Source organism: Artemia sp. Qi Xiang Cuo, chromosome 7, assembly GCF_049724085.1.
Source record: "Artemia sp. Qi Xiang Cuo chromosome 7, ASM4972408v1, whole genome shotgun sequence".
Lineage (NCBI taxonomy): Eukaryota > Metazoa > Arthropoda > Branchiopoda > Anostraca > Artemiidae > Artemia > Artemia sp. Qi Xiang Cuo.
In genome coordinates, this window is record NC_142800.1 from 34,590,320 (window position 1) to 34,605,982 (window position 15,663).

The window sequence follows — 15,663 nt, forward strand, 5'->3', positions numbered from 1 at the left end:
TTGTTTTTTGGCTATTTCCCTGCTATGTTTTTCTTTTGTGAAGCATCACGCATACCTCACTATCTTTTAAACAACATACATTTGTTGCATTATCTAGTATGTGTTTCCCTTTAATATTTTTTCCCCTTTATCTAGGGAATTGATATTGAAGTCTATGATCATGCATAGGAATATACCTGAGTTAAACCAGGCATATTATTGGGCCACATAAATATGATCAACAACACAAATTTCAATTCAATTATTTGAAGGCTTAATCGTGTCGTTTGAAAAATACTTTTCTGGACTGAAATGTTTTAACTGCCTAAGAATTAATTTTGGTAAAATGGTCTTTTTTTTTATCTTTTTGTTCATATGAGAAACTATTTACCCTTCTAAGTTGTTTTGGGATTCAACGTCTTATACAGCATCTAAATTATAACTTATTTCAATTTGTCGTGTTGAAGGTCTGGAAAATGAGTTAGAGTGTATAGATCAATGTAGAGAGGGCAACTTTTGAGACCTAGACATTTGAAGTTTTGAAGATAAAAGGAAATCGTTAGTTTTGGTTTATCAGACATGTACACTGGGGACTCGGCTTTGCCCTCCCGTCAAAATTTGAGATTTTCACGATCCACCTCACACCGTTTTGCAAAAAACGTTCACGTGTTTTGCCAGTTTGGCTGTCGGGGGTATGAATTTTCCTCCTTCCTGAAATAATACGTCTGGTTTCATCAGACTGGTGAACCATTGCCAGACAAAAATTTAACTATGAAGTATGATAGCTTTTTGATAAAACCCTTGGAAAATAAACAAAAAGAAGCTGTGTGGACTTGGTTGATTGTTCCTATGAAAGAAAATCATTTTTTTATTATTCTTAGAGAATATCTCTCAATACTAAAATTCAAACTTGGTTAAAATATTAATGTCAGCTATTATTGGGTATTGGAGCTTCAAAAATGTTTAATAATGGTACGGTTCACTTCAGTATAGAACCCTGCTATTGCCTTGCTTTCATAGAGAGACGAACAATTAAAAAAAGTTAAATCGCTGACTCTCAATAGCATTATAAAACGAAGGAAAATTGCTGCCCTGTAGTTATCATGGAAAGTGCCATGTGCTTAAGCATTCAAATTGTGCCCCAATCAGGCATATTAGAGATAGAAGAAGAATATCCCTTTGGGGTTGACTTAAAATATCAAAATTATATATTTTGCCAGACTTTCAGACATCGAAGTATGTTAAATTGTTATTTCTCTGCAGAGATCCTATATGGCTGATGAGTTTTCTTTACAGAACCTCTGGAATTTGTGTAATCTTTTTAGTTCTTGGGTCTTTGCCTTGAAACTGAAAACCCCCCGAGTATTGAAATTCCATTCTTTAGTGACTTTTCTCGTTATGTTTTTTTTTTTTTTTTTTTTTTTTTTTTTTTTTTTTTATTTATTTTTTTACAGGAGCGAAGAAACTGCCTTGCAATCATATATTCCATACTGTATGTCTAAGATCTTGGTTTCAAAGACAACAAACGGGCCCTACTTGCAGATTGGATGTTTTGAGGGTTCCTGTTGAAGGAACTTTTTGGGATGTAAGGCGGAACAGACCACAGGTTTGCTGAAGTTTTGTTTTGCATGTATAATCGAACTGAAATTTTTCATGAATAATCGTTTGTAGGGACCCGTGCATCAGAGGGTCGAACTCTTCCTTCCACTGAACGCTCTTTAAAAAAATATTCTTCTGTGTATTGTTGGAGAAGATTAGTTGCTTTTAATATTGCTGCTAAGACCAAAAAAAGTGAGAACGCACTATTTTAGATCTCCGCATGATTTGTTCCAATTTTTTTTTTATTATTTTTTTTTTACCTGACAAACTTATTACAAAAAGAAGAATGGAGGGTATTTAGTCCTCGACTTTAATCGCCCTCCCAAACGAGATTCCTTGTTCGACCACGTTACTTTGTGGTTGGAAATTATTCTGTTAGCAAAAAGAAATTTATGTGCTACCAATTTCTACTTTACATTATAGAATTTTCAATTTTTAGGTAAAACCAAGTCTGTTTTAAAACTTTTGAGGCAACTATAGAATAATTAAAGTGTGAAAAAAGCTTGTCAAGGAACTAAACGGGACTTGAAGGTAAAACCCAGCGTTACAAATTTGAATTGATTCGGATTAAAACTGAAGAAGTCAGAATTGCCACAGAGAATTTGAAGTCGGAGTCGTCAGAATTTGAGGCTTTAGGGTCTGGGAAATAACTCTAGTACTTTTCAATTTTTATTTCTAATGCACCGGGGTTGTCACGCCGTCTGGACATCGTGCTGTAAAATTATCTTCAGGAGTTTGAGTCCCCTACCTGTGTCTTGACCCTGAGGTTTGACTCCCTGAAGAGCATGAGCATAACTGGTCCTACAGCTGAGAATGAACTCAGTAGTCGTTCCTTATCATTTGAAACTCATTTTTGAAGAATTTGTGTGTGTTACTTGAGCTAACTTCCAAAAGTCTGGTAATATCTAATTCCAAAACTAATGGCTTAAGTGAAAGCAGTGACTCACAATTACGTAATTAATAATGCCATTCTGCTTTTGTTGGCAAATCTTAGAACTTGCCAAATTTTAGGTAGAACAAACGAAGCACATTTTCAAGATAATAAAGTAATGGGAGCCGAGAGTTTTTGATGGCTGACAACTTTCTGTTCGCCTCAGCATCTTTGCAAAAAAATCACCCACTCCGAATTTTTACATTGTTTTTCTGTTGCGGTACTAGAGAAGGTACCGCAAGAAATTTACGAACCGAAAGTAACCGATCCATACAGATAAATTATTCTCTTTTTTTAAATGGATACAACCCACACAGATATAGGAACGGAACGGTCGCTGAAGACAGAAAACATCAAGCTTTGTAATTAAATTATTTTCTGCTTCCAACGATATTGGAGCAGCCAACTGAAGTTGGATCCTGCCAACCAGTTTTGAATGTAAGGAGCGCAAGTTATTAGTGATTTTAATATCCAACTACTAAAAAGGCATGACTAAAGAAACTATAAAATTTATACAAAGAAGGGGTGGGGAAATAATGAAAAAGGAGAAGCTTCTTTCGTCACTGCATCCATGTGCTTCAAAGCTGCGTGCACGCTTAGGAAGAGGTTCTGGACAATCAGCCCTCACGTGGTATGGGGCTCGGTTGTCAAAATAACAATGTGAGATAAATGTAAAATTTCTATCACAACCCCCTAAGGGCCGAATTCAAATTTGGGAGTCATAAAAAAAACAAGAAGCAATAAACATGAAAAACAAGAAAACTAAAAAACTGGCAAACAATGTCAAAACAACAATAACGGAATGAAAAATCATTCCTTAGTCAAAGTGATTAAAATTCAGTGTCAGATTAAGTTAAAAACTGGTAAAACTAAAAGGACTAGATAATATACATTTGACGAGTACCAAATATGTGTGAAACGTCAAAATTCACTTTTGATGTTTCACAAGTCAAAAGTTTCTGTTGCGCACTTTTAATTCGTTCCTCAGAATTTTGGCCAATAAAATGTTGATTCGTATCATTAATATCTTTCTATGTGTTAAATATAGTATAAATTAAATCTATAAATATAAAATAAATCTATACGTATAAAATTCGCAATCCATATTCAGTAGGTCAATAGTTCAAAAATCAGTTGACCAATATTTTATTTCAAAGTTCTATTGCGTAATAATTTATCCTTATAAGTTGATAAATATAGTCCGATTATATCAGTTTGTGTTCACGCTTCAAAAGCTAGTTCATGTTTGAATTTTACTATGTCAATTTGGTAAACTGAGCTACGCAAGCTGAAACTAATCAAGTAGGTGCGTCGAAGGAGTAAGTAACCTGAGGCACTCATTACCATTTTTGCTTTTTATCTAATGCAGGCAAAGAGGGACCTTTGCCAAAAATAATTCTTAAGAGCCGTGAATTGACGAATTTACTAGCTTTACCTTCTTTTTAAACACCATAATTGAATAATTGCTTTGATTTACTATTCTTTGAACTTCTAAAAGTAACTTAGATATTAATCATTAATATTATACTAAAAAATATCGTACTTTATATCAATATGTCTGAGGTAAGTATAGATTACTATCAAAGATAGAGAAATTGCAAACATAGATGCGATTCAACTCATAAAACAGTTCGTGGTAACGAACTGTAAGTAAGGAGCGAACCGGCTCAATAGTAACCGAAACTCTAAAAAACGGAATTTTGATATCAATAGATACATCAAAAGAATCAGATTTGTAACGAACTTTAAGTAAGGAGCTACTACTACTAACAACTCATCGCAGCACCAAGCCGCCTGAGGCCAACACAGCTACGCACGCTCCTCCTCCACCCCAATCTATTCAAAGCCTCCCTTTTTACACCCGCCCCCGAAGTTCCCATTTCCTTTAAATCTTTCTTTATGACGTCCTCCCAACCCAGACGGGGACGACCTGCTTTCCGTTTAGCCCTAGATGGTTGGCCGAAAAGAACAATCTTCGGCAATCTGTCATCCTTCATCCGAACAACATGCCCTAACCACCTCAACCTTTCGAACCGGCTCAATAGTAACCGAAACTCAAAAAACGGAATTTTGATATCAATAAATACATCAAAAGAATCAGATTGTAATGCTGATTTCAAATATATAAGTTTCGTCGAGTTTAGTCTCAAAATTTACCTGAGAAATTCACCCATCAAAAGTTACCTGAGAAAATTTGCCTTATTTTCGAAAAAAAGGGGAAAACATCCTCTAAAAGTCATAGAACTTTAATTAAAATCACATTATCAGATTCAGCGTATCAGATAACCCTACTATAGGAGTTTTAAACTCCTATCTGCAAAAATGTGGAATTTTGTATTTTTTGCCAGAAGAAAGATCACGGATGCGTGTTTATTTTTTATTTTTTTTCAGGGCTGATCGTAGCGAACCAGTAGTCCTAGAATATCGCGGGAGGGCTCATTTGGACGGACATTGAAAGTTCTAGTGCCCTTTAAAAGTGACCAAAAAAATGGAGGGCAACTAGGCCCCCTCCCACGCTCATTTTTCCCCCAAAGTCATCGGATCAAAATTTTGAAATAGCCATTTTGTTCAGCATGGTCGAAAAATACAATAATTATGTCTTTGAGGATGATTAATCCCCCCACAGTCCCCGGGGGAAGGTCTGCAAGTTATGAACTTTGCCCAATGTATACATATAGTATTGGTTATTGGGAAGTATACAGACGTTTTCAGGTTTTTTTTTTGGCAGTTGGGGGGGGGGGGTCGGGTGTTACATGGTAGAATCTTTCCATGTAGGAAGTTTTCATGGGGGAAGGGACATTGCTATGAAGGGGGCGCCTGATTTCCCAGCATTATTTAAAAAAAAGATAAGAAATTAAATAATAAAAAAACATTTTTTTTTCGACTGAAAGTAAGGAGCAACATCAAAATTTAAAACAAACAGAAATTGATACGTATATGATTGCGTTCGCCCCCTATTCATCACCTCGCTCTTTAAGCCAAAGGTTTTTTTATACTTCCATTAGAGTTATTTATTCTAATTAACGGTCTTTGTGATTAAGAGGTCATTCTTATAGAATTGGAACAAAATTTGAACTTTAGCGTAAAGAGCGAGGTATTGAGTAGGGAGCGAACTCCCTAATATACGTAATAAAAATATACGAATATAGAAGTTCGTTGCGTAAGTTAATTTGTAAGTTACGTCAGAACAAAATTTCGAGAAAGCCACTTAGCCAAAAAAAAGTAAAATTAATGTGCAAATTTCGTTTTGATTATTCATGTACGGTGAGCCAAAATCAAAGCTGCATTGATTCAAAAACGTTCAGAAATTAAATTAAAAAAGTTTGTTTTAACTAAAAGTGAGGAGCGACATTAAAACTTAAAACGAACAGAAATTATTCCGTATATGAAAGGGGCCCCCTCCGCAACCCCTCGCTCTTTACGCTAAAGTTTGACTCTGTCTCACAACTTTTGTTTTTAAAAACAATAAAAAAAAACTTCAGCGTAAAGAGCGAGGGGTTGAGAAGGGGGCAGCCCCTTTCATATACGGAATAATTTCTGTTCGTTTTAAGTTTTAATGTCGCTCCTTACTTTCAGTTAAAAAGAACTTATAAGATATTTAGTCTGAATGTTTATTATGTTTTCTGTTCCTAAGTAAAAAAAAAAAGAAAAAGCTTACAGGTCAGAAAATAACCACCATTAAACAGTGACTGGATTTAAAAGTAACTCAATTTTTCAGGGACGTGGACAAGCACAAGCACCAGCTGAACCTGAAGCTAGACCAGCACCTGCCCCACCAGCACCTGGTTTGCCCTTTTTTTTGCCCCCAAATTTTGCTGCCGGAGCTGCTGGTCAAGCACCCAGAGCGTCGGCTGAACCAACAGCAGCTAGTGGATCACAACCAACATTCACACCATCCGGTCCTCTTCCGTTCCCATTTATGCCTCTTCTTGGTAAGAATTTATGTTAATAAATTTTCTAGTTTTTGAAACAAATAATGGCTTGAAAGTAAAAGCTTTATGGAGAGAGCTTTATTTGCATATTTTCATCTCAGAAATAATAATAATGTCAAGGGCTAAATTACCTGCATCTTTATATTTTAAGTTGTATGTAAATGATTATATTACAAGAATCGCCTTTGCCTTAGTAAACTTCTCCTAAAATAAATGGTAGCAAAACCAGCACCATTACCCCCAGTGGTGATTTGAGTCTCCTGGAGAAAAGCACCTTTAAGAGGCATTAATGACTTACAAGAACATAGATATATAAAATTTGATGACAACCTCCCCACCCCTTCCCCCCGCCCAAAAAAAAAACGAAAAAGAAAAGAAGACAACAACTATGTATATTTTAAGGTTATCTCATAACTTTCTCTAATTCGTATGCATTTTTGATACTTTGGCAAATTTGACAACACAATCAATGTACATACAGCATAAATAATATGGACTTTGTTTCGGTAAAGATTTCAATCAAGGCGATTAGCACAACAGGGAACTCCCAAATCTGTCAAATTATTGAATTATACTTCTTTTGAGCTGACTTTTAATGTTTTCCAAGCTGATATGCTAGAATATTTTTAGGGTCTGCCCTTTCATGAACTTTCAAAAGCAAAATCTGCTTTGTTTAATATAAAAAACAAAATTCACGTTTTCTAATGATAATATTTCCAATAAACCTCAATATCTCTACCTCTGGCCCAAAACCAAAGAAGTTAAATATTTTTCTAAGATTAGATGTCGGCTCTACCGTTCGACAGAAAAATGATTAAGTTCCTAAATAATTCAAATTCGACAACCATACTGTGAAAGAAATTTTTAAATTAAATTCTAATCTATTTACTAATCTCAAGAGAATATCTTTGTGATTGGTATAAAGCTAAGGTTCCATTTAGTACTTTGACGGTAAAAAGTCAAAATATGAAGTGGTCTCAGGTCATATCTACTTATGAAAGGCTCAAGAGCCGTAATTAAATAATAATTCAAAGTAAATTTTCTTTAAACTTACCTCTGTACCAACATCAAAAGAATGATGACAGTGTTGAGACAGGTAATATTTTCCTGGGTCAATGTATCAACCAAAACAGTTGAAATTAAGCTTGCTAGATAAGCATTTTTACGTTGAACGGAGTCGAACGGCTGAATTAGGTGTCGGCTCTTTGTTTTCTGTCCTTTATTCGGATCTCTTATCAAAGCTATACAAGTTGTGGCAAGACTTCTGAATGGATTGGCGACACAAACTAAAAAAGTGCATAATGGACGAGATAGGTATCGAATCCTCATATACACCAAGTGAGTCACCACAGAGAATTATTTTTACACTCACGATATAACTTCAATTCTATTTTAGGAACCATTCCACCTCCCCCAACTGCTCCAACCCCCGTGACTGGTTTGAGTGTTGAAGAACTGTTGGCCATGGAAAGTCAAACTAGGGAGGCAATCGAAGCTCGGATAAATTGTCTGCGGAATATCCAAACTCTTCTTGATGCTGCGGTGCTTCAGTTTCATCAGTACAACTCAGTGGCAATGGCTCTTAAGTATGTTCCTTATGTCTCTTCCAAGCCGTGTTCTAGCTACCTTTTTCGCTCTCAATAGTAACACTGCCGTTCAAAATCAACACATATTCCAAAAAATAGGTTTTAAATCTGATTCACCATCAGTGGTTATGGATCCTGGTGAACCAATTCGAGAAGGTTTGTCAAATAGCTGAACGTCTCTTTCTTTTGAATCCCTATCCAGGAACGTCACTTTTTTATCACTACCTGATAACAAATCCTACTAGTCTATACCTATCATTACCTGATAGGCCATAAAATTTAAAAAAAATCGTTACTTTTAAAAAAAGAATGTTTCGTGAAAACTTCCAACTGTGAACAAGCAGCCTATGGCCGTCAATGTCACTGACTATGAGTACCGTCATTTGTACTTGGGCTCATAGCCGATGAGGCTGAAATGTATCATTTTCGTTCGTCTGAAAAAAAAGCTCTAATGTTTATGTATTCGACGGGTGGCAGTCGAGAACTAATGATTTATAATACATTTTCCACTAATTGGTTCTTTCTAGTTGAATTCCGGACTCGTAAAGCAGCTCTGTTAAACTAGAGTATTTCGTTATATGACCAATCTCACCATTAAAACTTTTTAAATAGGAAAACTGTTCGTTCTTAGGACAGCGTCTGAATTCTGCCAGATACTCATGCCCATGCCCATGAGTAATTACTCATGCCCATGAGTAATGCTATGAGTGATTGGCATGCTTTGCAATTGGATTTATCTTGTTTAACAGGGTACTACCCTACCCTCCCTAGTTATAACTGATAACAAGGGTGTAGGTGCTTCTGCCTCGTTGTCTAAATTTCGTGTTTTGTCAACATTCCAGCCACTTGGATAAAAAATCTAAGTGGATAAAATAGGAAAGCGAAGTGTCATTACTTTACTGGATCAATTTTTATTTTTAATTAATTAAGGCAAAAGGGCAGATGAAAACATATGAGTAAAATAATTGAAAGGAAATCAGTCTCAGTCAAATAAATTTGAAAATTTTGCAGTATAGAAAACCACTTATCGGCTATAGCAGTTTTTTTTTTAGTATGAATAAAATGATTTATGTTTGATTGCTCAGCTTTAATGTTGTTTTTTTCTATACGGCAAAATTTTCAAATTTATTTGACTGAGACTGATTTCCTTTCAATTATTTTGAAAGGAAACACTGAGTAATTTTGTCAAATCTGATTAAATCAAGTTAATTACAATATGCTTTCAGTGACCGTCAATCTGGAATATATTGTGGTATTCACGAAATAATGCCCCCCCCCATAAATTATCCCATCAAACATAGGTGTCAGTTTCTGCAAAGGGTATTAAAACTTAGTTTGGGAGATAAAGAAGACAAAGGAGCAATAAAGGGGCCAATTGTTTTTCAATTCTACAAAAAAATCGTTTAAATGTTTTGAACTGATCAGCAAAATTAAGTTTCTTATCATTTGCCCCTGACGAAAAATATGTGACTGCTTTCATTTTTGATGGTTTTCAATATAAGATCAGGATTTAGTTTTATCTCTGTTAAGTTCTGATTTTCCTCATTTCCTGATAATTTGAAATACATTATCCTGTTCAAGACATGCTACGTTCAGATTTCATTTTTGATTTGTAAAGATAATTTTCAAATGGTCTTCGAATGGTTTGATTTTGTTTTTTAAACACTTTAGCCTGGAACATTAATTTTTTTTTCTAACTTAGATTTACATATTAAACTAGGATTTTCGAAATTGAAAACAAAATTCTAGAATTTATTTTGTAAAAAATGTTGCGTTGAATATTCGAGTTCACTATGAAAATTTTAAAAAAGAGCCCTCTCAGAGGTTTGATCAATGTCACTTACTGAAAGATACTCACTGGGCAAGTGGCAAGAGCGTATCCAGGATTTTTGTTCGTGAGTGGGTATTTTCGTTTTTTTGGGGGGGGGGGGTCCATAAAAATCTTTTGAAATGCATCAAAAATTAATTTAAATGGGTTTTTGCTTCTGTTTAACCGGTCGGACAAAAATTCGGAAGGGGGTGGGGGGTTAAAACTCAAGATCCCCTGGGATATGGCCTTGGCAATTGGTAATATTTATTTAAATGTGGTTACAACCTCTTTTGAAATCTATTTGTTTTTAGTCTAAATCTTCAATCAACCAACCAAGGAGTGGAAGCATCAACCTCAACTGCGACACAGAGCAATGAATCACAGTCGACACAGACCGATAGACCTAGCGCCTCAGATGCTCAAGAACTACCAAAGGGTTTTTTGCCTAATGGTGCCTCAGATGCTGCGGTTTCTTCTTCGGAAAAGTTGGTCCCCTTTTAACATTAATTGTGCTAGCTTCTTTTTCTTTCCTTTTTAGGGCTCAAAATCTAATATAATCTATCTATTTCTTAGTTTTTTACGATATTAAAAGGTTTTTATTTACTTCAAGCATTCTTTTCATTGCACAGGTTTTGCAAGTAGAAAGAGGTTAGCACCCTCCTTTTTCCTCTTAGCATTGAATACATAACTAGAGCTGGTCAATGAGGGGGGGGAGGGGGGAGAGAGCAGCTAGCTCATTAATTTTACTATGGGTTATTAGAAGGAAGGGTAGTTTTGAATATTTTTATAAGCGATAAAAACTTAGGAGGCTATATATGATTAAGAGGTATATATATCTTTCTCCATAGCAATGGGCTATTTTTTTTTTGTTAATAAATTTGAACCATGTTATTTTTTTTTGTGTCCTTGTAAAAGAATTTCGCGAAGCACCCTTTTTATTTACTGGCCAGCATTATTTCAAACGAATAATGACGCGATAGTATTTTTAATTTCAGGATAGCTTCCATAATGTTTGATTATACTTCCTTTGGGAATTTCACTTCGTTGCCTCTTTCATGGACAGTGCGTTATCAGTTTATCATCTTTCTATTCTGGCTAAAAGAAAAAGGATTTCCAAAATTGTCCGAAGTTCAACTTATTCCAGACGCTACAGGAATGAGCTAAATTATAAATTGCTTTCGTGAGACAAAACTGACCTAAAAATAAAAAGGAAGAAGATGAAATGTAAAAACTTGTGGGCTGTAGGATAGGAAGTTTCCGCGGGTGAATCTGAAAATGATTCTAATAAAAATTACTCAGGGGTCCTTATGATGTTTAGCTTGGCTCGATTTAATAAAGAAAATTGAGACTGAAAGTGTTATATTGAAAATGAAATAATCTATATCCTCTTTTTAATAGTAGGATCTGGCACAATTTAATTAAGGATTGTTTGAAAAATGACTTACAGACGTCTTCAGATTTCATTCTTTCATACTTTTTTTTAATTGATTGTTGCTTATGCTAGGAAAAGAGCCCCAACAGAAAAGAAGGGTCTCTTTGTAGTTTGTATGATAGCAAGAATTTCTGGCACAGTCAACGTCAAGAGGATTAAATTCAACAGCAATGCCATATAAAACATTTAATTTAACAGATTACATAACACTAGTCTTGCTTTGATTCAAAGTATAATTAATAAATATTGATTTTTTCAAGCCGATTTTGCTTTTTAACAAAGTTTTTCAATTCTAGACATTATATAGACGCCCTTTTTTCCAATAAAATGGCATATATATACTTTCCTTGTCTGTTGTGCTCCAAATCTTTAGAAAAAGAAATTTCCGTAGTCTTTATATATTTAAAAAGAATAACCCAAGTATCATATATACATTTCACATCAGTCTTAACCAAGCCTGACTCTGGCGTTGACTTTTGCTTCTACTATGTATTCTTTAAAACAAAATAATGATTCGTGCGTTGAAATTCATCAAAAAGCGACCAGTCCTCTACCGTACCTTTTCTGCCTCCAAGCCCTGTGTAAATTTTCGCACCGAGTGATTTTTTGTCTTGTATTTGCGTTCTCCCCTTTTCCGAAGATATATTATGGTCGAAAAAAAAAATTATAATGCGCCAAACCATGTTTGTACAAAGGGTGGACAGGGTTTCCCTCTCATCAGGATTTGTTGGAGACTCCAACGAAGAATTGGCCCTAAAAATGCGCTTGTTAAGATATCAAGGCCCCTCCTCCTCTAGGGAAACCCTTATTGTCTCCTTAAATGTCTGAACTTTGTCCATCTTTGCATCAAATTGCTCAGTATCTTGTTTGAAGCAATCTTTCAAACAAGATGAGATTTAGTCCCGATTAGAAACTAAAGAAGCTTAATATAAACCATTTAAGCTCTCGAATGCGCAAAATGCCCCATTTATCAGCGTTTGAATTTTTTTCAATTAGATACTTTTTTAAAAACATTTGGAGCTTGTACCTCAAACTAATTTTGTCTTATTTTATGCTCTTTCAGTGATGCTGGACCGAGCACTGCGCCTCCACAAGAAACTGAAACCGCTCCAGAAAATAGCCCCGAATCAGAACTTAGGCGACGAAGATTATTGCATTTTGAAAACAGAAATCCTGTACAGTAGCTTTTCTTTTTTTTTTTTTTTTTTCTTCGCTTGATTTCTGAATTTAAATTATCTTTCCTGTCAAATTAAACTTGCTACACTTTCAATATTTGATGAATAAATATATCCTTTGTACAATACTAAATTATTTTAAACCTGACATTTACAGATGTGTCCCTACCCCCCCCCCCCCCCCCAATTTCTTGGTTATACAACTATTTTTATATATTTCAAACTGATTCGTCCATTTTTGGAAATTTTTGTTTGAATTTATGCCCACTTCACTTAAAAAGTTCTTTCTAACAATAGTTGGTTGAACAGGTTAAATGTTAGGGTATATTTATAGCTCCAGTCATGCAACCTCGGGTACGATTTATGTGACATCTTCTCAGTCACTGATCACCCTTATTTCTCGCGAAATGGTTGAAGCTATGTCCGCGAATACAACTAGATGTCAATTGGAGCTCCAGTCAAAATAGAGCGTGTCTAACACTAGCACAAGACAATCTCGTCAAGAAAATTTCCAACAGCAGTTTCTCTGAGAAGCCTTCACGAAGAGCAGAATTCAGAAACGGATGGAATTGTGTTGGAGCGGTTTTGGTAAAAAGCTTCCATGTAGACAAGAATTCAGAATGAAAGAGAAAGTTGTCTCATAATGGGAAACATCAATATTCCTGGCGAAAACAGTCGATATGACTTAAGATTCCCCGGAGAACGTGTGACAGAGCTGATCGAAAGGTTGACAGATTTAAGTCAGCAGTGTACAAGATGCTCTGTCTTTAAATGGAGCCAGTTGCTCGGTGTACTCCGTGAAATTTAAAAGTGTTATAGTCGCTTGATAAATTAACGGTTCCAGAAAGACGGAGTAAGATTTTGCAGCTTGAACATGTTCTGAAATTAGCTGGGAGGCACTATTTATTCTAAACATAAAACTTATAAACCTAATATGTGCATATACACGTAAAACATTTTTTTTTATAAATTTCAGCAGCAAGTTTCCGGAAACTTGCTGTGACCCGGAAGTTATTATTTTGTTCAGTATAAATATAGTTCGTTTTAATTTTAATACATTAGTTACTCTGCTAATGATAATGACTGACTATGTTATCGAAATATTTAGAGCTTTCGTATATATTTGTTTCACTGTCTAATAAAAGGACCTATCCCTATTTGAAACTGTATTTGTTTCGTCGGAGAAAAGGCAGTGTGGTCTTGGAAAAAAAACCACACCGGGACAAGGAGTACGTTTTAGTGGACGTTAGTTAGCTGATATATTTCCATATATTACATGAATGCGCTCATTGTTAATCATATAGGATAGTAGTCTGAATTTGTAGGCAGTCTGACTAATCTTTAAAAGGGTGTGGGTGTATTTTTGTTCTTATTAATATTCTCTTTTCTGCCGTTTATGTATTACCTGTAACATAAGCTACACGATTGTGCGTCAAGTTGCTTATCTCGTACTAAACCAAAATACTATCGGCGCTGTTGGCTGTATTATTCTGCCAATAGTGCTGTATCAGGCACTTTTCCTAAGTACTACTGACTTAAGACAGTGCTTTTTAGAAGTTTCATTTTCGAAATAGCACAAAACTAACTTAATTTACCCTCGTTTTGCATTGTTTTTTCTTCTATCTTCTTAACTTAGTTAACTACCGAATTCAGGGCAAAACAGAGCTATCCAAACACTTTTTTGGTAGATTCAGTTCAATAGCAATAAAGTTTAAGCTTCTAATGGCAAACCTTTTTTGTTCTTCTTGGTTCTATTAATATAGAACTAAGGTTTAAGGGAAGTTTGATGGTTCAAAATCAACTAAATTCTCTGGAAAATAGGTGTACAGTTGGATATGCTATTTACGGTAATCGACCCTGCCCTTCTGACGACTATACCTTCTCAGAAATAGGAAAATGTCTCATTTAATTTAATCGAGGTGTCAAAAATAGGAGAAGTATAAGGAAATCATAATAAGGTATTTGAAATGCCGTAAAAACTTTATGATTCTAGCGGAAAGGGCATAGGGCCCCTCCCTGTATGTACGTGCCTGCATTCGAGAATATCAAGAAGCCCACGGAGCGTTCCGATTAAATTTCGTGTAAAAATTTAACCCCCTTTTATCACAAAGTAATATTTGCGCCCGTGCTCAGGGTAATATTTGCGCCCGTCTTCTAGGGAGCTAGAGCTCCCTAGAAGACTCAATTTTCTCACAAACTTCATATTTTTACTACTGTAACGAATAACCCCTCCCCCCAGCCCCAATGAAACAAGATACAAACATACCCCGGTATCAGACATTTGAATAAGTCACTGACTATTTTATTGGATTGATATACTTTGTTTTAATTTTCTCTACCCCAGTTGTCCTTATCGTGGACGGGAACCTCGAACCCAAAAAAAACGTTAAGTTTTGCCACTGGCCATTGCTTGTCCCATCATCGCCCGTGGCGTCAAATAACCCCAATACGCTCCAGGTTCGTCTTGGCTGTGTTGAGCCAGGTCTTTACTTGCCCTCTCCGCTTCTTCTCCCAATGGCTCCGTGATTTATAGTTTAACCTTCGTTTAGTAAGGGCGCTCTGGCCTCGGCCAAACATGGCAAAACCAGGTTAGGTGGCGTTTTTTATTACTGCAGGGCCGCCATACTTTTGGCGGCAGCATATTCGTAATTGACGTTACTGACTCTATCTATGGGAAGGACATTGAGGATTTGTCTTAGACAGGAGTGGTCGAACAGACTGAAGGTGTAGACATCGGTCGATTTCAGGGGCCAAGTCTCGCAGCCGTATAGAAGTACAAAACGGACGATTGCTTTATAAGTCTGAATTTGTGTCTTCAATAGGACATTCCTTTCTCTCTGTATGTTCTTCCTAAGTTTTGCAAAGACTATGGACGCAGAAGATATTCTGCTCTGAACTTCTTTAATGCAACTACCTGATATGTCAATTATGATCCCAGATAACTGAACGATCGACGACTTCTAATCGAGTACTATCTAGAGAGATACCGGTTATAAGCACGTCTTCAGAGTTCGCCAGAATTTTGGTTTTGTCCTTGTTGATCGTCAGCCCGACCAACTCCGCCGAGCCAGCTATACTACACAGTATGGCTTGTGCATCGTCTACCTTGTTCGCCATCAAAGCAATGTCGCCTGCCTAGGAATAGGGGGGATAATCTTCCACCAACTAGTACACAGGGTCGAATGTGATGTAGTATCCCTGGATGAGACGGATCAGCTT

The 15,663-nt window shown here is 35.9% G+C and overlaps 1 protein-coding gene across 2 annotated transcripts in view; it reads left to right on the plus strand.

Moving 5' to 3' along the window:
- sip3 (septin interacting protein 3) overlaps nucleotides 1-12,615 on the plus strand; it is a 57,615-nt gene extending 45,000 nt beyond the window's left edge. Inside the window, exons 9-13 of one of the 2 annotated variants that reach the window (XM_089091502.1) lie at nucleotides 1,434-1,585; nucleotides 6,228-6,441; nucleotides 7,838-8,027; nucleotides 10,149-10,322; nucleotides 12,333-12,614. In XM_089091502.1, coding sequence (XP_088947628.1) covers nucleotides 1,434-1,585; nucleotides 6,228-6,441; nucleotides 7,838-8,027; nucleotides 10,149-10,322; nucleotides 12,333-12,453 — 851 coding nt within the window. In that variant the 3' untranslated portion in view covers nucleotides 12,454-12,614. Of the gene's footprint in view, nucleotides 1-1,433; nucleotides 1,586-6,227; nucleotides 6,442-7,837; nucleotides 8,028-10,148; nucleotides 10,323-12,332 lie in introns of both variants that reach the window. The other variant, XM_089091503.1, reaches the window with a different exon arrangement.
- Nucleotides 12,616-15,663: the final 3,048 nt, after the last annotated feature.